The sequence below is a fragment of the Scyliorhinus torazame genome, chromosome 15 (genome assembly GCF_047496885.1).
Source record: "Scyliorhinus torazame isolate Kashiwa2021f chromosome 15, sScyTor2.1, whole genome shotgun sequence".
In the NCBI taxonomy this organism is placed as follows: Eukaryota; Metazoa; Chordata; class Chondrichthyes; order Carcharhiniformes; family Scyliorhinidae; genus Scyliorhinus; species Scyliorhinus torazame.
Genome location: NC_092721.1, coordinates 176,738,287 through 176,765,100, shown reverse-complemented (window position 1 = coordinate 176,765,100; position 26,814 = coordinate 176,738,287). Strand labels below are relative to the sequence as shown.

The window sequence follows — 26,814 nt, the reverse complement described above, 5'->3', positions numbered from 1 at the left end:
GACCTCATTTTTCACGTATGCCTGATGTTGCTCCTGGCACACCCTCCTGCATTCGTCATTGAACCAGGGTTAATCCCCAGGCTTGGTGGTAATGGTAGAGTGGGGGGATATGCTTGGACATGACATTACAAATTGTGGTGGAGTCCTGATGTCCCACAGTGCCTAATGAATGCACAATCTGGAGCTGCTAGGTCTGTTTGCAGTCTATCCCATTTAGCACAGTGGTAGTGCCACACAACATGGAGGGTTTCTTCAATATGAAGACGGGACAGTCTCCATAAGGACTGCTTAGTGGTCCTCGAATTTGAATTTTAAACTTCACCTAGACTTTTAGTGCATAATTCTGCATGGACTGCACACTGTATTTCCCTTGTGATTTTTACATGTTTGTTGTCTTGGGGTGTATCTTCCCCTTCATTGGGGATGGAATTTCCCCCAATCTGTCCCATGTCTTCTGGGACACCGCTGCCCTCAGGTGGTGGCCCTGTTGAACTCCCCTTTGAATATGATGCCTCATCTAGTCAGAGCCTCACTTTCTTTAGCCTTTAATCATTCTCATCTTCAATGTTTCATTTCAGAGAAGGCAAAATGAGCAATGGATCCAGGGGCTCAATGCTGCCTTTGTCAAAGTTCTCATGCAATGGAAGAGGTAAAAGAGGGAGCGACAAAGCAGAGCGCGCAGCTCCAACAAGAGATCCTGCCTGAGGGATTGGACAAGAGGAGCCAGAGTATGAGCAGGAGGATAAGGAGAAGCGACCCAAACAACAGAGGAAACTTGCCTGGCCTAGGATTTAATTGTAGAAGAGTCAGCTAGTCATAGAGTTTTACAGTACAGAAAGAGGCCCATTAGCCCATTGGCCCATCATGGCCACGCCGACCATCAAGCACCTAACTATTCCAATTCCATTTTCCATCAGCCTTGGTCCGTAGCATCGTATACAATGGCATTTCAAGTGCTGATCTAAATACTAAATTTAGGGTTCCCACCTCTACCATGCTTTCAGGCAATGAGTTCGTTATTCCAACCACCCTCCGGGTAAAAACATTTTTCCTCACATCTAAACCTCCAGCCCATTACCTTCAATATATGTCCCCTGATTATTGCCTGCTCCACTAAGGGGAAACGTACCTCCCTGTCCACCCTATGTCCCTCATAATTTCATACACATATAAATGGCAATGCCGAACCGAGCATTTCTGGGCTTATCCATAAATCTGGTACCTCACATATGCTATTCTTCAGGAATACTTGACGTCACAAGGGGTTGGAGGCTAGCCCGTGGCTTTGAAGTCGGCAGCACCCAATTTCTTTGGATTTGGGTCTTTCCAGGGTTCAATAGGGGACCTGTGTGGCATCTCAGTCACCTTTTAATCGATACATAAAAGGGAAGTCACAGATATCCTTTACAGGTTTGCTCTGCACGAAGACAGCCAGGCTGCACGATTCATCAGCTTTGCCATCATCTCAAGCTTCCCAAGAGTGCAATAACCGGCACCCATAGTATTATTAGAGGCCCAGGAACCACAGGAAGACCCAGAAGGTTAGTATGAGCGTGATGGTTACATGGAGGAAGGAAGATGTGGGACACATCCATGATACATTAATTACTGACAGGTTCCACCAGGTTCCAGGAAGAGTAAAGTTAAGTGAGGTCATATTGTCACATTTCTCCTCGCTCTCAATGTCATTCCCTTTCATCTCAGGGGATGTTCACCTACTCGCAGGGGGATTAAGTCCTGCAATTGTGCACTTTGGCATCATGAATTGTCAGCCATGTGTTCGGAGAGTTCACTGAGGAACAAGAGCGATGCAAGAGAAGACTTGAAGCTTTCGCTGCCATCTAATAATACAAAGGCTGCTGCGACTGAGAAGAGGGCATGCCTACCAAGGAGACATAAATGCTGTCAAAATCAATGCTGATTAGCTGCTCTCACGCAATGGTGTTCCTTGAGGAAGGGTTAGAAATGCTGGCATCACACATTTCAAAGAAAGGTTAAAACACATTTCCTGGACATCACAAGGGTACAGGGTCTAGTTCAATTGAGGTTGACATCATATGAAATGACACTATCTCTGAGCAGGAGGATGGCAAACCTCAACATAAGAGAATTCCAAATATAAATTCACAACGCCTTCAGTTGACCAAAACATTTGCATAACTATCAAAATGGATTCATAAAAGTGCAATTACTTTAATGCTATCACACCCATGACCCAAAAGTGACATCAGAATTTGTTCTTAACCCTACCATTATGCTTTGGTATTCGTAGCGAAGATGGAAGCAGCTTGCTGACCCCTATGTCCTGATGTCTGCGATGACCTTGGCACATGTCCTATGGTGGCCTGAGGCTTGGGGAGTCCCAGCCCAAGCAGGGTCTCCTGGTCAGGTCAGGGGTAGAAGAGCCTTTGGTGGCCTGGAGTGGATTGGGTCAGAGCACAGGTAGCACTCCAGGAGTGGCCCGAGAGGCCGTCCCAGGGTGCCCGAATGAAGCCCATCCTCCTTGTGGGTACCAGAGGGCCCGCCACAGCACCTGCAGGAGATGGTGCACCTGGAGAGAGGAGGTCAAGGTGCCTCGTCCCCATGTCCCCTACTTCTAGATGTTGCTGACCAAAGTGTGCTGCCATAGAATGCAGGGCAGAGGGAACACCTTCTGGACTAAAGGTCTCCATGATGGTTGCCGACCATCCCATCGTAACCTTGAGGCATTCGCATGTTGGAAGCACAACAGGCAGAAGGTGGATGGACTCCTCCATCATTTGCTCTGGTCTGCTGAGTGACTGTCGAACGTTCGCCTGATGTTCTGCCACCTGTCATTACATCTCCTGCGGAGGCTCATTATTCAATTCAGGCTGAGAAGATGGTTGGTCTCCAGCAGCCCTCCAGTGCCAGAGACCTGGGCTGTCTCTGCCTCAGAATGTTGCAGGGACGTGTCAGTAAGGATTTCTCCAGAAGTGGGCACGAACCGCACAAAGGTATGCATCGCTGCACTGGTGGAGGGTGGAGGTGAGCTCGGTGACAGTTCTTCCAGAGCTCCTTCGTTGGACATAGTCTGTGGGCTTGGACTAGTACTCAGCTGCCTTGTGGGTCTCAATCTGCTGGTGTCTAGAAACTAGTTATTAGAATTTTGGTTGATCGGCATGATCAATACAAGACTGCATCTGACTCACTGTGATCTTCAGGATTTGATGAAGAGAATGAATGTTGATGTGTTGCCTGCTAATGGTTGTGAGAGATCTCTGCAGAGAGTAACTGTTTGAGTGAATGATGCCATGATGAGATTTAATATTGGAAGGAATTGAAAGATGACCTACCTTGATGGAGAAGACAAGATTTTGGGTGCAGTGCGAGCCTTCAATAACCTCCCAGGCCAGAGACTTGAGGCTGGTGTGTCTACTGGAGCCAGCCCTGGGATACAGGACATGCCTGTGGGTTTATACTCCTCTGATCAATGTCTTGAGGGACTGGGAAGCAGCTAGCTGCCTTCTTGAGGCTGCAAGCTAGTTCTTCTGGTTTCCAGACATCTGTGACAGTCTCCTGAAGATAGTTGGGGCTGAAGAGTCAGACGTACGTGTTGTACTGGCGTTTTAAGTATGACACTCAGACCTTGACCCTACCAGCTGTCGGCAGACAGATCAATAAGATCCCAACCTGCCAGGTGATTCAGCTGGTTACTGGCTTGTGCTAATTAATGAGCTTCCATTCAACATCCTGGGGGTTAACACTGATCAGGAACTGAACTGGACTAGCCACGTTAATACTGTGGCTACCAGGGCAGGTCAAATGCTAGGAATCCTACGGTGAGTAATTCACCTCACCTCCCGACCCCTTAAGCCTGTCCACCATCGACAAGGCACAAGTCAGGAATGTAATGGAATGCTCTCCACTTGTCTGGATGGGTACAGCTCGGAACAACACCATCCAGAACAAAGCAGTCCGCTTGATTGCTTCCCCCTTCCACAAATATTCAAACCTTCCCCACCGACGAACAGTGACAACCGTGTGTACTATCTACAAGGTGCATTGCAGTAACTCACCAAGGTTCCTTAGATAACACCTTCCAAACCCACGACTACTATCATCTAGAAGGACACAAGCAGCAGATACTTGGGAACCCCACCACCTGGAGGTTCCCTCCAAGTCACTCACCACCCTGACTTGGAAATATATCGCCTCTCCTTCACTGTCGCTGGGGCAAAATCCTGGAACTCCCTCCCTAACAGCACAGTGGGTGTACCTACACCTCAGGGACTGCAGCAGTTCAAGAAAGCAATTCACCACCAGCTTCTGAAGGACAACTAGGGATGGGCAATAAATGCTGGCCTAACCACATTCCATAATTTTTTTTTTTTTAAAGTGAAGAATTGGGCTAGAGTTCCTGCCATGCCAGCCAGAGGGTTGGGTATTGATGAAACCTCCTGCTACTGCACTTAGTCTCAAATGGAAATTTCCTCCCATTGTTTCTGAAAATGGTCTCAAATGAATCCCGTGAACTTGTCCTCCAAGCTATTTTCGCCAATTTGATTTGTTCAAACTATAAGTTATTACGGGCCAGGGTTTAGAGAACCCCAAAGTATATCATGGAGTTCACCTGACCCACAACTTTTAATAGATTTTGGTTATGGGAAGCACAAGGGCCCACTTTACAGGTGTGATGCAACAGAGAACTAAAAGTATTTTTTAAACAAAACAATATTTATTCTATGAATCCAGTTAACATTTTATAAACACACAGTAAACAGTTTATCAACTACCAACCGTGACCACCCCCCAAAAGATACAGTACTCTATAAATAACCCTTAATAACTTCCCAAGCAACATCCATAAGTTAAACCCTTTTTAAACGAAGACAGATGGTTTAAATTCTCTACAAAAACAAGTATTACTTTGAAATCATCAAGCGATTCGGAGACATTTAGAATGCAGAGAGAGATCATAATATCTTCTTGCCGTGAATGCAGCTCTCCAACTCTGAAAACGAAACCAAAAACACACTGCAGCTCCCAGCTCAAAATGAAAGTGAAAGATAGACAGACAAGCCAGCTCCACCCCCACACCGACATCACTGCAACTATTTGATAAACACCTATTTCTTAAAGGTACATCCACCTGACAAAGTGAAGATTGAAGTCCCCCATAATTATAGCATATCTTTGACAGAGACAGAGGAGATGCACATACACGCAAATCATAGCTGCGTCTGGAAAAAGTTGAAAACCTTATTAGGTGCTTAAGGGAGTTTTCATCTTGTACAGTATCCTCATTTGTGTTTCAAAAAAAAAAAGTTAGTAAAGATTTCTCCAAGTAAATCACCTGATAATTTAGCTGAAAGTTATGATCTTCGATACTTTTATTCCTTTCTTTAATCCCTGCGACTTCACAGGCTATCTCAGATGCAAGGTTGTAGCTCTGGCGGTCTATACCCTTTCCTGCACTTTCCTGATGCAAGGAGGGGGAGGGGAGAAACAAAAACAAGGTCAGCCTAATAAAATAATATAATTGGAAGTAAGTAGTTCAATAAAACGTCATTTGGTCCTGGAAAGAGATACTTCAATAGGAGCCGGGGGAGGATTATGATGCCACATTTATAGGGGGTATACTTGTATAGGACCTTCCTGTTATACACCTTAAATCAGTTTCATGAACATGGTGCAGAGAGATCAGTAACCTTAAAAAAAAAATCTCTGAAAACAAAGCTCAGGATTGTCCATCAGCAACTGCCAAACCTGGAAACTTTTGGCTTGATGGGAGCTCAATCCTGTTCCCAGTTGCTACTCTATGTGACCCGTTATTGTAAAGCATTAAAATTACAAATAATACAGCATCTTTAATATGATCTAATGTCTCAAGGTACTTCAGAGTTTTGTAAACTTGCTGGTGGTGGTGTTCCCGTTTTCCTGTCTTCCTTGCCTATGTGTGGGTTTGTAAGATCCTGTCAAAGGGACTTTGGTGCATTTCTGCAATGTATCTTATAGATGGTACATGCTGCTGCCAGAGTGTTGGTGGAGGAGGAGGAAGAGGGAGTGGGCTCTTGAAGCTGGTGGACGGGGCGTCAAACAGGCTGCTTTGTCCTCGATGGTATCAGGTTGACAGTATTGTTATGGCGGAGAGGGGGCAGTAAATCTTCCAAGAATCTTAAATTCTGAAAGAGTCCTGGAGGACTGGAAAATTGACAAAAAATGGGAGGGAGACCAGAAAAAAGGTAACTATAGGCCAGTTAATGTGACATCTGTCGTTGGTAAAATGTTACGGGGACATTATAAAGGATGTAATAGCAGAGCATTTAGAAATACATAATATAAACAAGCAGAGTCAGCATGGCTTCATGAAGAGTAAATCATGCTTGACAAATTTATTGGAATTCTTTGAGGTGATAACGAGCAGGATAAAGTGTTGCTCTTATTAGCCTTAGTTTTATTAGCTCTAATTCTGTCACCTTTGCTCACGAGTCGCCAGGTATCTTTCTGATACCGCCACGTGGTCCAAGCTCAAGTAATGATTAATAATGCAGCACACCGCTTAGTAAATGTTAAATCAACGATCATTTATTATATACAGCAATAAATACTTATACAATAATCCTACTTCTAGACTATTACCTACCACTAAAGGCCAATACGTAACTTTGGTGATGGTCCACCAGGTCAGGGAAACGAATGGTCTATCGAATTGGGTCTGGCCTGTGGGATTCAAAAAGGCTGGCACGGGTCGATAGTCTGGAACACCTATCTGGTAGCGATCGCTGGAGTAAGACTTACTTGTTCTTTGTCGGAGGTTCTTGCGAAGGTTGCGAGTAGGAGAAGAAGGGTCGATCTGAACTTGGCTCCTATTTTTATAGTCCCTAGGGGCTTCCCGCCTCTCGGGGCGAACGTTGACCCTGGTCCCAAGTGATTGGGCTTGGTCCCAATCACTGGGTTCGATATGCTCCAATAATGGGGCGATTCCTTGATCGGGGGGTGGTCGTCCACCTTTCTTTGTCTCAGCCCCTGCTGGCGCCGAGAGGTCTGGATCGGCTTTCAATTGCTAATTTGTAGCAATTGTTCCCAGGGATGGCTAATTAAAATGCAGATGGCTGGGTTGATGTGCTGTTAATGGTTGCAGGTATCGGTCTGGGCCGGCTTCCCCAGAGCCGAATACACTGTTCTGCCTGCAGCTGTCCGTTTGAGTCATATTGGCTGATTTTCCCATCAGCCTCTTTCGTTCGCCATTTTACATCGGGGTTTGGCCATTTTACTCGGGAATCAGCCATTTTAGGTGGCTACAGAAAGGAAACAAGTAGATGTAATATACTTAGATTTCCAAAAAGCATTCGATAAAGTACCACAAAAAAAACTGCTTAATAAGATAGAGAGCACATGGTGTTGAGGTGAGAATATTAGCATGGTTGGAGGATTGGCTAATTAATAGAAGACAATTGGGTTAGAGAAGCATTTTCAAGATGGCAATCTGTAACCAGTGGAGTGCCCACCCTCCTCCTTGCCACAAGTTTTCTGGCAGAATTGGGTGGATTCAATGGGAAAACCCATTGACAGCAGGACCAGAAGATCCCACTGCCGACCAATGGTGGGACGCCTGCTGCCACAAGAAACAGACTGCAGGGAGGCTAGAGAATTTCGCCCACAAAGTCTACAGAAGGATACAGACAGGTTGGGTGAGTGGGCAAAAACTTGGCAGATAGAATATTAAACAGAAAAATGTGAAAAAATAAAGGAGCTGTATATTATTTAAATGGAGAAAAAGACTGCAGAAAGCTGCAATAAGGAGGAAATCACAAAAAGCTAGCTTGCAAGTTATAGGCAACTAAATCTTGGTCTTTATTACAAAAGGTAATGAGTATAAAACTAGGGACTACAAAGCATGTTAACCACACCTTTGAACAGTTTTGGTCCCATTATCGAAGGCAAGATATAGTGACATTAGAGGTGTTCACTAGGCTGATCCCAGGTATGGAGGGATTTTCCAACGAGGAGAGACTGAGCTTACTCTTTGGAGTTTAAAAAGAATGAGGCGCAACCTTATTGAGATATAGGAATCTTACGGGGCTTGACAGGGTAGAAGCAGAGATGTTGTTTCCCCTTCTGGGAGAGACTAGGACCAGAGAGCATAATCTCAGGAGTAAGAGCTCTCCCATTTAAGACAGATGAGGAGGAATTTCTTCTCTAATAATATAATAATAATAAATTATCACAAGTAGGCTTCAATGAAGTTACTGTGAAAAGCTCCTAGTCGCCACATACCAGCGCCAGGAATTGAACCCGCGCTGGTCTTGTTCTGCTTTACAAGCCAGCTGTTTAGCACACTGTGTTAAACCAGCCCCTCCACTGTGCTAAACCAGTGGTAGTGAATCTGTGGAATTCTTAACTGCAGAGGGCTGTAGAGGCTGGGTCGTGAAAATTGTTCAAAACTGAGAGACACTGATTTTTTTAAAAAACATTTTATTAGGGTATTTGTAGTTTTTATAATAATAATAACAGCAACATAAACATGGTACATAAAACAATTCCAACCCCATCATGTTTTTCGCACCCCTAACAGTAAGACAATAACCTAGCCCCCCCGCACCCCCCCCTAGATTTCTGCCTCTGCTGACATTTTAATTTCCCCCGAGCAAGTCGACAAACAGCTGCCACCTCCGGACGAACCCTAACATTGACCCTCTCAGGGCGAACTTTATTTTCTCAAGACTGAGAAACCCAGCTATGTCACTAACCCAGGTCTTAAATTTTGGGGGATTCGAGTCCCCCCACATTAACAGTACCCGTCTCCGGGCTACCAGGGAGGCAAAGGCCAAGACATCAGCCTCTCTCGTCCCCTGGATTCATGGCTCTTCTGACACTCCAAAAGATCGCCACCTCTGGACTCAGCACCCCCCGTACCGTGGACATAGCCTTAGTAAAGCCCTGCTAAAACCCTCTTAAGCTTTGGACATGCCCAAAACATGTGGACATGATTTGCTGGCCCTCCTGCGCACCCGTCCTCTACCCCAAAAACCCTGCTCATCCGGGCCACCACCATGTGTGCCCGGTGGACTACCTGGAAATGTATCAGCCTAAGCCATACCCACTTCCTAATCATGGCTATATTAGCCGCCCAGTAGTAGCTACAAAAGTTCGGCAGCGCTAACCCACCCTCCCCCCGACTATGCTCCAACAATACTTTCTTCACTCGCGGGGTTTCACCCGCCCACACAAAGCCCAAAATCACTTTATTCACCTGTTTAAAAAAGGCCCTCGTGATAAATAAAGATGGGGAGGCACTGAAAGACCAACAGGAATCTGGGGAGGACCGTCATTTTCACGGTCTGTACCCTTCCCGCCAGTCATAGCGGAAGCATGTCCCATCTCTTAAAGTCCTCTTTCATTTGTTCTACTAGCCAGGACAGGTTTAACTTGTGCAATGTCTTCCATTCCCGAGCCACCTGGATTCCCAGATAGCGAAAGCTCCTTCCTACTATTCTAAACGGCAGCTCTCCCAGTCTCCTCTCCTGCCCTCTCGCCTGGATTGCGAACATCTCGCTTTTCCCCCCCATGTTCCTCCTTTCATTTTGTTTCCTACATTTCCGCAAAGAGTGAGAAGAGAGCCAGGAGTTTACAGAGAGTGCAGCTGACTGGGAGCAGAGTCGGTGGGCAGAGATCCAGTTGGTCCACAGGGCAGCTATATTCTGTAAGGTAAGAGGGGATGGAGCCTAGGCCAGTTGCATGCTCCTCCTGTAGGATGTGGGTGGTGAGGGATACCACCGGTGTCCCCGCTGACTATACCTACCGGAAGTGCACACAACTCCAGCTCCTCAAAGACCATGTTAGGGAACTGGAGCTGAAGCTGGATGAACTTCTGATCATTCGGGAGGCAGAGGGGGTGATAGCGAAGAGTTACAGGGAGGTAACCACACCCAAGGTACAGGACAAGAATAGCTGGGTTACAGTCAGGGGGAAAAAAACAAACAGGCAGACAGTGCAGGGATCCCTCGCGGCTGTTCCCCTTCAAAACAAGTATACCGTTTTGGATGCTGTTGGGGGGGGATGACCTACCGGGGGAAGGCCCTAGCGGCCAGGTCTCTGGCACGGCGTCTGGCTCTGGAGCTCAGAAGGGAAGGAGGGAGAATAGAAAAGCAATAGTCGTAGGAGATTCAATGGTTAGGGGAATAGATAGGAGATTCTGTGGTCGCGAGCGAGACTCCCGGAAGGTATGTTGCCTCCCGGGTGCCAGGGATGGCTCCGATCGTGTCTTCAGGATCCTTAAGGGAGAGGGGGAGCAGCCAGAAGTCGTGGTGCACATTGGTACCAATGACGTAGGTAGGAAAATGGGTGTGGAGATAATAAACGAGTTAGGATGAAAGTTAAAAGCCAGGACAGACAGAGTTGTCATCTCTGGTTTGTTGCCGGTGCCACGTGATAGCGAGGCTAGGACTAGGGAGAGAGTGCAGCTGAACACATGGCTGCAGGAATGGTGTAGGAGGGAGGGCTTCGGTATTTGGATAATTGGAGCGCATTCTGGGGAAGGTGGGACCTGTACAAGCAGGACGGGTTGCATCTGAACCAGAGGGGTACCAATATCCTGGGAGGGAGGTTTTCTAGTACTCTTCGGGAGGATTTAAACTAATTTGGCAGGGGAATGGGAACCGGATTTGTAGTCCAGCAACTAAGGTAGCCGATATTCAGGACGCCAAAGCGTGTAATGAGGCAGTGGGGAAGGGAACACTGACAAAGGAGAGTACTTGCAGGCACGGAGATGGGTTGAAGTGTGTATACTTCAACGCAAGAAGCATCAGGAATAAGGTGGGTGAACTTAAAGGCATGGATCGGTACTTGGGACTACGATGTGGTGGCCATCACGGAAACTTGGATAGAAGAGGAGCAGAAATGGTTGTTGGAGGTCCCTGGTAATAGATGTTTCAATAAGATTATGGAGGGTGGTAAAAGAGGTGGGGGGGGGTAGCATTGTTAATTAGAGATAGTATAACAGCTGCAGAAAGGCAGTTTGAGGAGTATCAGCCTACTGAGGTAGTATGGGTTGAAGTCAGAAATAGGAAAGGAGCAGTCACCTTGTTAGGAGTTTTCTATAGGCCCCCCAATAGTAGCAGAGATGTGGAAGAACAGATTGGGAAACAGATTTTGGAAAAGTGCAGAAGTCACAGGGTAGTAGTCATGGGTGACTTCAACTTCCCAAACATTGAGTGGAAACTCTTTAGATCAAATAGTTTGGATGGGGTGGTGTGTCCAGGATACTTTTCTAACACAGTATGTAGATTGTCCGACCAGAGGAGGGGCAATATTGGATTTAGTACTTGGTAATGAACCAGGGCAAGTGATAGATTTGTTAGTGGGGGAGCATTTTGGAGATAGTGACCACAATTCTGTGACTTTCACTTTAGTAATGGAGAGGGATAGGTGCGTGCAACAGGGCAAGGTTTACAATTGGGGGAAGGGTAAATATGATGTTGTCAGACAAGAATTGGAAGTGCATAAGTTGGGAACATAGGCTGTCAGGGAAGGACACAAGTGAAATGTGGAACTTGTTCAAGGAACAGGTACTACGTGTCCTTGATATGTATGTCCCTGTCAGGCAGGGAAGAGATGGTCGAGTGAGGGAACCATGCTTGACAAGAGAGGTTGAATGTCTTGTTAAGAGGAAAAAGGAGACGTATGTAAGGCTGAGGAAACAAGGTTCAGACAGGGCGTTGGAGGGATACAAGATAGCCAGGAGGGAACTGAAGAAAGGGATTAGGAGAGCGAAGAGAGGGCATGAACAATCTTTGGCAGGTAGGATCAAGGAAAACCCCAAGGCCTTTTAAACATATGTGAGAAATATGAGAATGACTAGAGCGAGGGTAGGTCCGATCAAGGACAGTAGCAGGAGATTGTGTATTGAGTCTGAAGAGATAGGAGAGGTCTTGAACGAGTACTTTTCTTCTGTATTTACAAATGAGAGGGGCCATATTGTTGGAGAGGACAGTGTAAAACAGGCTGGTAAGCTCGAGGAAATACTTGTCAGGAAGGAAGATGTGTTGGGCATTTTGAAAAACTCGAGGATAGACAAGTCCCCCGGGCCTGATGGGATATATCCAAGGATTCTATGGGAAGCAAGAGATGAAATTGCAGAGCTGTTGGCAATGATCTTTTCGTCCTCACTGTCAACAGGGGTGGTACCAGGAGATTGGAGAGTGGCGAATGTCGTGCCCCTGTTCACAAAAGGGACTAGGGATAACCCTGGGAATTACAGGCCAGTTAGTCTTACTTCGGTGGTAGGCAAAGTCATGGAAAGGGTACTGAAGGATAGGATTTCTGAGCATCTGGAAAGACACTGGGCGGGATTCTCCACTCCCACGCCGAAGTGGCCGCGCCGTCGTGAACGCCGTCGAGGTTCACGACGGCACGGAAGGGCCCCGGTCCCGACCGATTCAGGCCCTGACAATGGGCCAGAATCGGGGCCGCGTCATCTACACGCGCCAGGCCTTGTCGCCCGCGTAAAAGCGGCGCCACATAGAAAACGCGGCCGGCGCAGCATAACGGGCGTCACCCGCGCATGCGCGGGTTGGCCGGCGCCAACCCACGCATGCGTGGTTGCCGTCCTCTCTAAATCCGCCCCGCAAGGAGACGGGGGACCGATCTTGCGGGGCCGCGGAAGGAAGGAGGTCCTTCTTCAGAGAGGACGGCCCGACGATCGGTGGGCACCGATCGCGGGCCACCCCACATTCCAGGTGAAGCCCGGTGCAGGATCCCCCTTCGCCACCCCCCCCCCCCCCCCCCCCCAGCGTTCACGCACCGCCCACGACTGCAGCGACCAGGTGTGGACGGCGCCGGGGGGAACCCGCCGTTTTGGCCTGGCCGATCGGCCCATCCGGGCCGCAGAATAGCGGGGGTGCCGGAGAATCGCCATTTTCGGTGTCTCCGGCGATTCTCCGGCCCGCGAAACTTGACCGGGCCGTTCCCGCCGCTTGGGAGAATCACGGGAGGGCGTCGGACCGGCATGCCCGGAAATTTTGGCGGCCCAGGCGATTCTCCCAACCGACGTGGGAGTGGAGAATCACGCCCACTGCTTGATTAGGGATAGTCAGTATGGATTTGTGAAGGATAGGTCTTGCCTTAGAAGCCTAATTGAATTCTTTGAGGAGGTGACCAAGCATGTGGATGAAGGTTAAGCAGTGGATGTACTGTACATGGATTTTAGTAATGCATTTGATAAGGTTCCCCATGGTAGGCTTCTGCAGAAAGTAAGGAGGCATGGGATAGTGGGAAATTTGTCCAGTTGGACAACGAACTGGCTAACCGATAGAAGTCAGAGAGTGGTGGTGGATGGCAAATATTCAGCCTGGATCCCAGTTACCAGTGGCACACTGCAGGGATCAGTTCTGGGTCCTCTGCTGTTTGTGATTTTCATTAATGACTTGGATGAGGGAGTTGAAGGGTGGGTCAGTAAATTTGCAGACGATACGAAGATTGGTGGAGTTGTGGATAGTGAGGAGGGCAGTTGTCGGCTGCAAAGAGACATAGATAGGATGCAGAGCTGGGCTGAGAAGTGGCAGATGGAGTTTAACCCTGAAAAGTGTGAGGTTGTCCATTTTGGAAGGATAAATAAGAATGCGGAATACTGGGTTAACAGTAGAGTTCTTGGCAATGTGGAGGAGCAGAGAGATCTTGGGGTCTATGTTCATACATCTTTGAAAGTTGCCACTCAAGTGGATAGAGCTGTAAAGAAGGCCTATGGTGTGCTCGCGTTCATTAACAGAGGGATTGAATTTAAGAGCCGTGAGGTGATGATGCAGCTGTACAAAACTTTGGTAAGGCCACATTTGGAGTACTGTGTACAGTTCTGGTCGCCTCGTTTTAGGAAAGATGTGGAAGCTTTAGAAAAGGTGCAAAGGAGATTTACCAGGATGTTGCCTGGAATGGAGAGAAGGTCTTACGAGGAAAGGTTGATGTTGCTTGGTCTTTTCTCATTAGAACGGAGAAGGATGAGGGGCGACTTGATAGAGGTTTGCAAGATGATCAGGGGGATAGAGTAGACAGTCAGAGACTTTTTCCCTGGGTGGAACAAACTATTACATGGGGACATAAATTTAAGGTGAACGGTGGAAGATATAGGGGGGATGTCAGAGGTAGGTTCTTTACCCAGAGAGTAGTGGGGGTATGGAATGCACTGCCTGTGGAAGTAGTTGAGTCGGAAACATTAGGGACCTTCAAGCAGCTACTGGATAGGTACATGGATTACGGTAAAATGATATAGTGTAGATTTATTTGTTCTTAAGGGCAGCACGGTAGCATTGTGGATAGCACAATTGCTTCATAGCTCCAGGGTCCCAGGTTCGATTCCGGCTTGGGTCACTGTCTGTGCGGAGTCTGCACATCCTCCCCGTGTCTGCGTGGGTTTCCTCCGGGTGCTCCGGTTTCCTCCCACAGTTCAAAGATGTGCAGGTTAGGTGGATTGGCCATGATAAATTGCCCTTAAATGTCCAAAATTTCCCTTAGTGTTGGGTGGAGGTGTTGACTTTGGGTAGGGTGCTCTTTCCAAGAGCTGGTGCAGACTCAATGGGCCGAACGGCCTCCTTCTGCACTGTAAATTCAATGATAATCTATGATTAATCTAGGACAAAGGTTCGCCACAACATCGTGGGCCGAAGGGCCTGTTCTGTGCTGTATTTTTCTATCTATGTTCTATGTTCAATTTATACCCCGAAAACCTGCCAAATTCCCCTCAAATCCACATTAACGGGTCCAAAATGTACAGGAGCAGGTCATCCGCATAAAGCGAGACCCGGTGTTCCACACCCCCCCCCCCGAACCAGCCCTTTCCAGTTCCTAGAAGCTCTTAGAGCCATAGCCAATGGCTCCAAGGCCAGAGCAAACAACAGAGTGGAGAGGGGACACCCTTGTCTTGTCCCTCGGTGCAGTTTAAATAGCCCAACATCAACCGATTCATGCGCACACTTGCTACTGGTGCCTGATACAGCAACCATACCCAGACCCGAACTTTCCTAACACCTCAAGTAATCCCACTCCAGCTGATCAAAAGCCTTCTCCGCATCCATCGCCGCCACCACCTCCATCTCTCTCTTCCCCCACCCCCCGCTCTGAGGGCATCATAAAAACATTTAAGAGCCTTCTAACATTGGCCGTGAGTTGCCTGCCCTTTACAAATCCCGTCAGTTCTTCCCCTATCACCCCCAAGACACAGTCCTCTATCCTTATGGCGAGTACCTTAGCCAGCAGTTTGGCATCCACATTCAATTGGCCTGTATTTCCCACATTGCTCAACGTCCTTCTCCTGTTTCACAATCTGTGAAATCGAGGCCTGCAACATTGTTGGGGGAATGACTCGCCTCTCCCTCACCTCATTAAATGTCCTCACCAGCAGTTGACTCAATATCTCCGAAAAGTTCTTGTAGAATTCTACCGGGTACTCATAAACTGCTCCCCTTGCCTTCCTCAGTGGTTCCACCGCCTTCCCTGTAGATAACAGCCCAAACTCCACCTGTAACCTCCGCCGCTCCTTCAGTAACCCCGTGTCCGGGGCTTCCAAATATCTCCTATCCACCTGGAGTATATCCCCAACCAACCGATCTCTCTACTCGCTCCACCTTTTCTCTATGGGCCCGTATCAAAATTAATTCCTCTCTGACCACTGCCTTCAGAGCTTCCCACACCGTTGCTGCCGAGACCTCCCCCGTAACATTTATTTCCAGATAGTTTTGGATGGACTTACTCACCCACCCACAGACCACCTCATCTGCTAATAGCCCCACATCCAACCTCCATAACGGGCACTGCCCTCTCGCCATACCAATCCGTAGATCAACCCAATGTGGGGCATGATCTGATATCGTAATTGCAGAGTACTCGGGATCCACCACCCCAGGCAGTAGAGCCCTGCTCGGAATAAAAAAAGTTGATCTGAGAATATACCTTGTGGACATGGGAAAAAAAGAAAACTCCTTCGCTCTTAGCCGTCCAAACCTCCATGGGTCCACTCCCCCTATCTGCTCCATAAACCCCTTCAATTCCCTCGCCACGGCAGGCACCCTCCCTGTCCTAGATTTTGACCGGTCCAATCCTGGATCAATGACTGCGTTGAAGTCTCCCCCCCATGATCAGAATATGTGACTCTAGGTCTGGGATCTTACCCAACACCCGCCTCATAAATTCCACATCATCCCAGTTTGGTGCATAGACGTTCACAAGTACCACCCGCATCCCCTCCAGTTTCCCACTCACCATTATGTACCTGCACCCCGTATCTGACACGATTCTCCCTGCCTCAAATGCCACCCATTTGATAATCAGGATCGCAACCCTACTGGTCTTAAGAGTCCAGCCCTGAATGGAATACCTGGCCAACCCCCCCTTTCTCAATCTGATCTGATCTATAACCTTTAGGTGTGTCTCTTGTAGCATTGCCACGTCTGCCTTCAATCCCCTCAGATGCGCGAACACACAAGCCCTCTTGACCAGCCCATTTAACCCTCTGACATTCCAAGTAATTAGCCTAGTTGGGGGGCTGCCTGCCCCCCCCCCCTCCCCGTCAACTAGCTATTATCCTTCTTAGGCCAGCTTCCAGCTTGCGCCCCTCGCCTCCTCAAGCCCGCCATCGGGCATCCGCCGTCCTCAACCTCCCATTTGTCTCCCAGTGACAGTTCCTCCCCTGTCAGCAGAGCAGCTCCCCTCCTCCCTCCCCCCTAGTAACAGCACCAAAATCCCAACCCCCCATATCAAATTTATCACCTGCTCGCCCCCCACTGTGCTTCCGTGAGCCAGCTGACCTAGCTAACCTGGTAGCTCCCGCTCTTGGCACCAGACATCCTATCTCCATTGTTCTCCCTCCTTCCCCCGGCTTGGACATACATATTCAAAACATCACAGTCCCCAATAAACAAACAGTAGAAAAAGAAAAATCCCGCCACCCAACTCCCAATAGAACAAAGTTAACTTTAGAAACAGAAATAGCCCCTTGTTACACAGAGGACTACATATTCAAAAAACACAGTTCCAACCAAACCCAAAGAAGAAACAAAGAAAATCCAGCCACCCTTCCCCCACCAGCACCAAGTTAACTTACAAAACTGAGCAACAGCCCAAGAATCAATATTAGAAAAACATTTCTCATAGAGTGCAACGAGAATCACTTTAACAAAATCGATAGAGCATTACCCGTCTCGAGTGTTCAGTGATTTCAGCCACTTGCCTGTCCTTCACTTTTAACAAAGTCCTTCGCCTCATCTGGCGTCTCAAAATAAAGTTGCTGCTCTTCATAGGTGACCCATAAACAAGCTGGATAACGCAGTCCAAACTTCACCTTCTTTAAAAGGACCGATTTTACTCGGCTACACCCAGGTACTGGTAGATATGCAGGATGCTGTTCTCCCACTTCCAGCTCCATGACTGCTTGCCCACTTCAAAATCTGTTTCTGATCCAGGAACCGGTGCATTCGCACCACCATCGCCCTCGGTAGCTCGTTCACACGCAGCCTCCTCGCAAGCAAGCGTTCTGTGCGCTCTGTCCACTTCAAGCATATTCGCCACATATGCCCTTGCATCCGTTCCCTCGCAGCCCTCAGGGAGGCCAACGATCCTCAAGTTCTGTCGACGGGACCCGTTCTCCAGGTCCTCCACCTTCTCCTGCAGTCTTTTCTGCTGATCCCTAATCAGTCCCACCTGTAATTCCAGCAGTTAGGTGTTCTTCATGCTCGACATCCTTCTCCTCAACCTTCTGGATCGCCCGATCTTCCAGCCTCTGACCCATCCGGTCGATTGATGCCTTGATCGGGTCTAGGCCATCCTCCTTTTGCTTGGCGAAACCCTCCTGAATAAATTTCACCAGTTGCTCCGTTGACCACTGTGCCGCTGAGCCACTATCCTGCACCTCCGCCATGTTTTTCTGTGCTGTGGGTTTCACACGTGCCTTCTCTACTCAATTGTTCCTTCTTATGCGATCACTTCTGGTCCACACCTCCATATACTGGTATGGGATTCCTCCTCACTGTCCCATCCACTCCCGATTTTATAAAAGGAAACTCAAAAAAAGTCAGGGGAAAAGGTCCAAAAGGTCCATCACGAGCGGGCGCTACCAAATGTGCGACCTCCTACTCCACAGCCTCCACCGGAAGTCCGAGAGAGACTGATTTTTAATCAATACGGAATCAAGGGTTATGGGAATAAGGCAGGAGTTGAGGATTATCAGATCAAAATTGGCAGAATAGACTCAATGGGCTGAATGGCATATTTCTGCTCCCATGTCTTATGGTTTACCTGCAGAAATCTGGTAGTACTATGAAATAATTGCCCAATCAGCAGGAAATGAATTATATGGAAAGGAACACTGTCCCTGCCAACCAAGCCTCAAGACTCCTGAAAACATTACTAATGTCCAACATACCATGTGCACCTACCTACACATACTGAAAACCAGATAGGCATTTTATGCAGAAGTCTTGATACTAGTGCAGCTGAAAATCATGTGCTTTGATTTCTGTTGACACTGCATATCAAAGGAAAGTTATATCAACTCTAGTTGCAGTTGTGGAGTTACAATCAAGAGGAAGCTGCCATATTTTGTTTTCCCTCAATTTACTTTTGAATGCACTACAGTTTATAATAGTGGGAAAGAAAAATCACTAGAACCAGACTTCCTGCCTACATGTTTGACTGGCTTTGTCTCACTTAGCAATAATGGAAGGTCGACCATCCAAATGTATTTGTTTACTCCCATTTATTACTACAAAACCACATGTTAATAGCTTGCTCATAGTTGGGCCACTGCTCGCATATAATTTTAGACACAAATTAAGCATCCCTCATATATGCTTTGCACAAATCCATGATTTTGTTTGACAAGAATTATTGTTTCCGCCTTTCCCATGCACTTTCTACAGCTAAGTGGACAATCAGTAACAATGTCAAACTGCTGTCAGCAGAAGGCAAAGGATCGTAGAATTGTGAAGAATAACCACACAATAATCTCAGGAACTCTTGTGGCTCTAAAGCTACTTTTACACCAGAACCCATTTAGCTTGAATTCCAAGACAATGGAAGCCAAAAGCTGACTATAGTGCTAGACACAATAAAAAGCGGTCTTCAATTCTGCCACTGCTATAAGCGAGCCAGATTTATCAGCACCAACACCACTAACTAACATTATTTCAAGTGCCAGTATACATTTAGAAACTTTATTTCCAATACCTGATTTTTCTAAGTTTATGACTCTTTACTACTGAAAATTAAAACAATTTCCGTTGAACTTGTGCATTCTTACATTTACACACAAATTTTGTTTTCAATATATTCCCATGTCTTTAGAAATTTAAACAAGTATCGATATAAAGTATAATCTTGTTTTTACTTTACAAACTATGACTTTAGAGGAAATGAAGTAACTTGTCAAACACTTACAATGTCACACTATTTCTTACTGGTTCCACTGCATTACATTGTCCTAAAATCCAAGTCATCTCCTGCTCCATTCTTACCAAAAGCACTTACTTCCTGGTTTCCAGACAGGGGCGACACTTTTCCAGTGTTAACATGTATCAGCCCTATTGACTGGCCTTGTTTTATCGGTATTCCTCGCCACAAACCTGGCTTGGCTTCCTTCGCACTCTCCAGTAGCCCATGGACGCCCATCAGCCCATGTCCCCGAACCCCCCCACGCGGTGACCAGCACACAGTCCAGCGTCGCGCTGTCCCCTCAGATGCCGCAAACTATCGGGGACTGCCCGCAGCCGGCATTCTTAAAAGCCATTGGGGTCTTCTTCCCGCAATAGGAACCCTACAACTGATCGTTCTGCGACTCCCCCGACACCCGCCCGCAGGTTGAAACCCTGAGTTTGAAAAACCCTGCTCTATAGTGAAGACCAATGCAAGATACGATTCAGTTCTCCCCAGACTCACTTCCTACAGGAAGATGTATCATATAATAATCTCACCTCCTAACTCCCCAAGACCTTTTCATCTTCTACTCCTCACAGATTCTAGCAATTCAGGAAGATGTCTCATTGGGGCAGCACGGTGGCACAGTGGTTAGCACTGCTGCCTCATGGCGCAGAGGTCCCAGGTTCGATCCCGGGCCTGGGTCACTGTCCGTGTGAAGTTTGCACATTAGAATAGAATAGAATAGAACAATACAGCGCAGTACAGGCCCTTTGGCCCACGATGTTGCACCGAAACAAAAGCCATCTAACCTACACTATGCCATTATCATCCATATGTTTATCCAATAAACTTTTAAATGCCCTCAATGTTGGCGAGTTCACTACTGTAGCAGGTAGGGCATTCCACGGCCTCACTACTCTTTGCGTAAAGAACCTACCTCTGACCTCTGTCCTATATCTATTACCCCTCAGTTTAAAGTTATGTCTCCTCGTGCCAGCCATATCCATCCGCAGGAGAAGGCTCTCACTGTCCACCCTATCCAACCCCCTGATCATTTTGTATGCCTCTATTAAGTCTCCTCTTAACCTTCTTCTCTCCAACAAAAACAACCTCAAGTCCATCAGCCTTTCCTCATAAGATTTTCCCTCCATACCAGGCAACATCCTGGTAAATCTCCTCTGCACCCGCTCCAAAGCCTCCACGTCCTTCCTATAATGCGGTGACCAGAACTGTACGCAATACTCCAAATGCGGCCGTACCAGAGTTCTGTACAGCTGCAACATGACCTCCCGACTCCGGAACTCAATCCCTCTACCAATAAAGGCCAACACTCCATAGGCCTTCTTCACAACACTATCAACCTGGGTGGCAACTTTCAGGGATCTATGTACATGGACACCTAGATCCCTCTGCTCATCCACACTTTCAAGAACTTTACCATTAGCCAAATATTCCGCATTCCTGTTATTCCTTCCAAAGTGAATCACCTCACACTTCTCTACATTAAACTCCATTTGCCACCTCTCAGCCCAGCTCTGCAGCTTATCTATATCCCTCTGTAACCTGCTACATCCTTCCACACTGTCGACAACACCACCGACTTTAGTATCGTCTGCAAATTTACTCACCCACCCTTCTGCGCCTTCCTCTAGGTCATTGATAAAAATGACAAACAGCAACGGTCCCAGAACAGATCCTTGTGGTACTCCACTTGTGACTGTACTCCATTCTGAACATTTCTCATCAACCACCACCCTCTGTCTTCTTTCAGCTAGCCAATTTCTGATCCACATCTCTAAATCACCCTCAATCCCCAGCCTCCGTATTTTTTGCAATAGCCTACCGTGGGGAACCTTATCAAACGCTTTGCTGAAATCCATATACACCACATCAACTGCTCTACCCTCGTCTACCTGTTCAGTCACCTTCTCAAAGAACTCAATAAGGTTTGTGAGGCATGACCTACCCTTCACAAAGCCATGCTGACTATCCCTGATCATATTATTCCTATCTAGATGATTATAAATCTTGTCTCTTATAATCCCCTCCAAGACTTTACCCACTACAGACGTGAGGCTCACCGGTCTATAGTTGCCGGGGTTGTCTCTGCTCCCCTTTTTGAACAAAGGGACCACATTTGCTGTCCTCCAGTCCTCTGGCACTATTCCTGTAGCCAATGATGACATAAAAATCAAAGCCAAAGGTCCAGCAATCTCTTCCCTGGCCTCCCAGAGAATCCTAGGATAAATCCCATCAGGTCCCGGGGACTTATCTATTTTCAGCCTGTCCAGAATTGCCAACACCTCTTCCCTACGTACCTCAATGCCATCTATTCTATTAGCCTGGGGCTCAGCATTCTCCTCCACAACATTATCTTTTTCCTGAGTGAATACTGACGAAAAATATTCATTTAGTATCTCGCCTATCTCTTCAGACTCCACACACAATTTCCCATCCCTGTCCTTGACTGGTCCTACTCTTTCCCTAGTCATTCGCTTATTCCTGACATACCTATAGAAAGCTTTTGGGTTTTCCTTGATCCTTCCTGCCAAATACTTCTCATGTCCCCTCCTTGCTCGTCTTAGCTCTCTCTTTAGATCCTTCCTCGCTACCTTGTAACTATCCATCGCCCCAACCGAAACTTCACACTTCATCTTCACATAGGCCTCCTTCTTCCTCTTAACAAGAGATTCCACTTCCTTGGTAAACCACGGTTCCCTCGCTCGATGCCTTCCTCCCTGTCTGACCGGTACATACTTATCAAGAACACGCAGTAGCTGATCCTTGAACAAGCCCCACTTATCCAGTGTGCCCAACACTTGCAGCCTACTTCTCCACCTTATCCCCCCCAAGTCACATCTAATGGCATCATAATTGCCCTTCCCCCAGCTATAACTCTTGCCCTGCGGTGTATACTTATCCCTTTCCATCATTAACGTCAACGTCACCGAATTGTGGTCACTGTCCCCAAAGTGCTCTCCTACCTCCAAATCCAACACCTGGCCTGGTTCATTATCCAAAACCAAATCCAACGTGGCCTCGCCTCTTGTTGGCCTGTCAACATATTGTTTCAGGAAACCCTCCTGCACACACTGTACAAAAAACGACCCATCGATTGTACTCGAACTATATCTTTTCCAGTCAATATTTGGAAAGTTAAAGTCTCCCATAATAACTACCCTGTTACTTTCGCTCATATCCAGAATCATCTTCGCCATCCTTTCCTCTACATCCCTAGAACTATTAGGAGGCCTATAAAAAACTCCCAACAGGGTGACCTCTCCTTTCCTGTTTCTAACTTCAGCCAATACTACCTCGGAAGAAGAGTCCCCATCTAGCATCCTCTCCGCCACCGTAATACTGCTCTTGACTAGCAGCGCCACACCTCCCCCTCTTTTGCCTCCTTCTCTGAGCTTACTAAAACACCTAAACCCCGGAACCTGCAACATCCATTCCTGTCCCTGCTCTATCCATGTCTCCGAAATGGCCACAACATCGAAGTCCCAGGTACCAACCCACGCTGCCAGTTCCCCTACCTTGTTTCGTATACTCCTGGCATTGAAGTAGACACACTTCAAACCACCTACCTGAACACTGGCCCCCTCCTGTGACGTCAAATCTGAGCTCCTGACCTCTATACTCTCATTCTCCCTTACCCTAAAACTACAATCCAGGTTCCCATGCCCCTGCTGCATTAGTTTAAACCCCCCCAAAGAGCACTAACAAATCTCCCCCCCAGGATATTTGTGCCCCTCAGGTTCAGATGTAGACCATCCTGTCTGTAGAGGTCCCACCTTCCCCAGAAAGAGCCCCAGTTATCCAAAAATCTGAATCCCTCCCGCCTGCACCATCCCTGTAGCCACATGTTTAAATGCTCTCTCTCCCTATTCCTCATCTCACTATCACGTGGCACGGGCAACAACCCAGAGATAACAACTCTGTTTGTTCTAGTTCTGAGCTTCCATCCTAGCTCCCTGAAAGCCTGCCTGACATCCTTGTCCCCTTTCCTACCTATGTCGTTGGTGCCAATGTGGACCACTCAGGGGAACGACCTCAGGGGATCCCTGGAGGAGACACATTCTCCCGTGTCTGCGTGGGTTTAACCCCCACAACCCAAAAGAGGTGCAGAATAGGTGGATTAGCCATGCTTAATTGTCCCTTAATTGGAGAAAAAAAAATTGGGTACTCTAAAAATTTTTTTTTTTTTTTAAATGAAGGTGTCTCACCACCACCAACTAGGAATAAGCAACAAGTGCTGGCCGAGACAGCAATGCCCAAATTCCATGAAAGAATATAAATTGGATTTGTTTATTGTCACATGTACTAAGGTACAATGAAAAGTATTTTTCTGCGAGCAGCTCATTTAGTAAATGAAAATAAAATAAAAAGATAAATAGGGCAACACAAGGTACCCAATGTAAATACATAGACACAGACATCGGGTGAAGCATACAGGAGTGTTGCATTAATCAGGTCAATCCATCAGAAGGTCGTTTAGGAATCTGGTAACAGCAGGGAAGAAGCTGTTTTTGAAGTTGTTTGTGCATGTTCTCGGACTTTTATATCTCCTGCTCGATGGAAGAAGTTGGACGAGTGGAAGAAGTTGGAAGAGCGAGTAAGCCGGGTGGGAGGGGCCTTTGATTATGCAGCCTGCTTTCCCAAGGCAGCGGGAGGTGTAGATAGAGTCAATAGATGGAAGGCAGGTTTGTGTGATGGACTGGGCTGTGTTCACGACTCTCTGAAGGTTCTTGCGATCTTGGGCAGAAATCAGGATGGAATACTACCCTTTTACCTGGATGATTACAGCTCCAACAATATCCAGAAAAAAAAAGCACCCCACTACATTGGCACACCCATTAGCACACATGGGGCAGCAGAGTATAACGTTTCACAAGATGACTGCAGCAACTCACCAAAGCTCCTTCAACACCTTCCAGACCAGAAATTTGTACCAGCTGCAAGTTCCCCTTCAGGTCACACACCATCCCAACTTGGAACCTCAGCATCACGAGGTCAAAATTCTGGCACACCCCAACAGTACTGGGGTACCACTGACTGCAGTGGTTCAAGGAAGTGGTTCACAGTATCTTCTCAGGAACAATTAGGGATAAACAATAAATGCTGGTCTTGCCAAAGACATCTAGTGTCCATTATTTATTTTTTTTTAAATCATGAAATCGGCCATGTGCTCTGCACATGTAGGTTGAATCTCACCTTTTAGTTAGAACGAAAATCTCTCCACTGTTGAGAATTAAAGGAACTTAACACAGCACAAGATAGATTGGGGGGGGGGGGGGGGGAAAGCATGGCAATGAGCATCCAAAGATTGGAGATGCAGAGGAGGAGTTCAGTATGGAGTGAACTGACATTTGAGGAGATATCTTGCATATCTTCACTCCAACTCAATGAGTTTGCTTTTTGAAACAAAAATAAGTCACCATCACAAACGTTTTATATCCAGGTTTTGATACGGTTATGGTGGGATTGAATCACAGTTGCTAGATTACTAATCCAGATAGGATATCCAAATCTGCACCCATTTTCTGTTTTTAAAAAAACACAACCTTTTTAATAGGTGTAACATTGCCTCTTTGCTTTTGCATTTATGAAACCTAGTACCCTGCACCTTGACACGCTTATTTACACAAAAGAGACACGTTAATTAAATTTGAAATTCTGTTAGCCTGGTCATTGAATCGAGATCAGTTTTGTTTAAAAAGACGTTTTCTTTGAATGAGGAAGAAGCTTCCTTAACCTGGTTGATCCTGAGAAAATAGTAATGGAGTAAGCCGTTGCTATAGCAACCAGTGGCTTTTATGATTGTTTCAATAGATGCTGTGTAAACTCTTTTGTTGAGGCATCCTTTTTTTTAAAAAAAAGTTGGTTCAGATTTACGTGCAAACGGTTTGTCTCATTTCCGAAACGAGGAGTGGGGTCATTAAAAAGCAATGCAGTATTAAGTTGGGGGGAGGGGGGAGTATTTTTTAAAAGATGCTTTGAGAATTGCCGGATGTTCAAAAAACAATATGTTGAGGATGCGAAGTAGTGGAAGGGTTCCCGTGGAGTTGAAGTCGGACAGCCTTGGGTTGCTGTTTTTGTGTTGTTGTAAAACTCATGCCCATGCATATAGTTACAGGTTTACCTTGAAGTCGCAGGCTGCCCAACTCCACCTGCGCGCAGGCAACTCTGAAGACATGCTGGAGGGAGAGCGGTGAGATGTGCCTTCTCCAGGGTGAGTTTTGATGGTGGGTGGGTGGTATCGGGTGTATTTTCTTAAAACCTTCTTGCCCAGTCCAACCAACACCCCACCCTCCCACCACACCCCTTTCAAGCTGACACCCAGCTGCCGGCTCTCACCTGTACCACAGGCGGTGCAGCATTGTGACATCAGGGGAGGGGGGCGGGGGAAGAGAGAGATGGGAGAAGAGACTGAAAGGAGGGAGAGGGGGAAGAGAGGAGCTCAGGGCAGGGTGGGGCCTACACACACAATCTGACATGTCAACTATTTAACTACAGCAAACAAAAAACGAGCACACACCACCGGCTTGACCGAACGACCTCGCTCTCTCCATGGTGCACGCTGAGCTAAGCAAGGCAAGGGATATCTACATACTTTTTTGTATTTAAAAAAATATACATAACCATCAGCACAAACCTCTGGCTCCTCACAGTGGGGCAACTTAACTTGTCGACGCTCAGGTGAGAATCACACCTGCGGGCCGGCTGGGCAGCCGATAAGCGGCTGCACCTGCGCACTCCTCCCCGCTCCCCCGCCCCCCACCAAGAGCCATTAGGTCTCTCGCGGTAAGGGGGAAGGTCGGGCCCCAAAGAGCCAATCAGCAATATTCCCCAGCCGAGTTGCCAAGTCGTTTTAACCAACCGCAGTTGGGGGCGGGGTAAGGGGGAAGGTCCGGCCCCAAAGAGCCAATCAGCAATATTCCCCAGCCGAGTTGCCAAGTCGTTTTAACCAATCGCAGTTGGGGGCGGGGGAATTGTCGGCTTGAACGGGTTCTGGATCTTTCTTTTCCTTACCCGCCGCCCTACTGCCTCGTCCTCTTCAAAAGTCGCTCGGATCTTTGTCTCGGCTGCTTTATTCGGGGAGTTATGGTGCGAACGACGACAAGAAGAAAGAAGGGGGGCGGGAAAGAGCCGCGGGCCGTTAGCTCCGCCCGGCCGGCCGCGGCGCCGGTTGCCTAGTAACGCCGCGTCCTTGACAACGGGCAAGTCCGCGATGCCGTCTCGAGGTCGTTCCTGACGTCGCCCTCCTGCTTCCCATTGAAATGCCACTCAATTCAGAACATCTCTTTACAGATGAATAAAACCTGCTGTTCCATGGCCAGTAACAGTCCACTAAACGCGGCAGAAATAATTAAGAGTCATGGCTGAGTGGAACTAAGTGGAATGCGCTTCGGAAAAACTGGCATAGGCTTGATGGGCCGAATGGCCTCTTTCCGT

General features: G+C 47.4%; 1 protein-coding gene across 7 annotated transcripts in view; it reads right to left on the bottom strand.

Annotated features, from left to right (window-relative positions):
- tsga10 (testis specific, 10) overlaps nt 1-26,125 on the bottom strand; it is a 261,516-nt gene extending 235,391 nt beyond the window's left edge. For 4 of the 7 annotated variants that reach the window (XM_072477170.1, XM_072477174.1, XM_072477173.1 and 1 more), the window contains exons 1-2: nt 25,502-25,630; nt 5,315-5,440 (exon numbers count right to left, since the gene is read on the bottom strand). In XM_072477170.1, the coding sequence (XP_072333271.1) occupies nt 5,315-5,440; nt 25,502-25,555 (180 nt within the window). In that variant the 5' untranslated portion in view covers nt 25,556-25,630. Of the gene's footprint in view, nt 1-5,314; nt 5,441-25,501; nt 25,631-26,014 lie in introns of those variants that run through there. The other 3 variants (XM_072477177.1, XM_072477171.1, XM_072477175.1) reach the window with 3 other exon arrangements.
- Between the last annotated feature and the right edge of the window lie 689 nt (nt 26,126-26,814).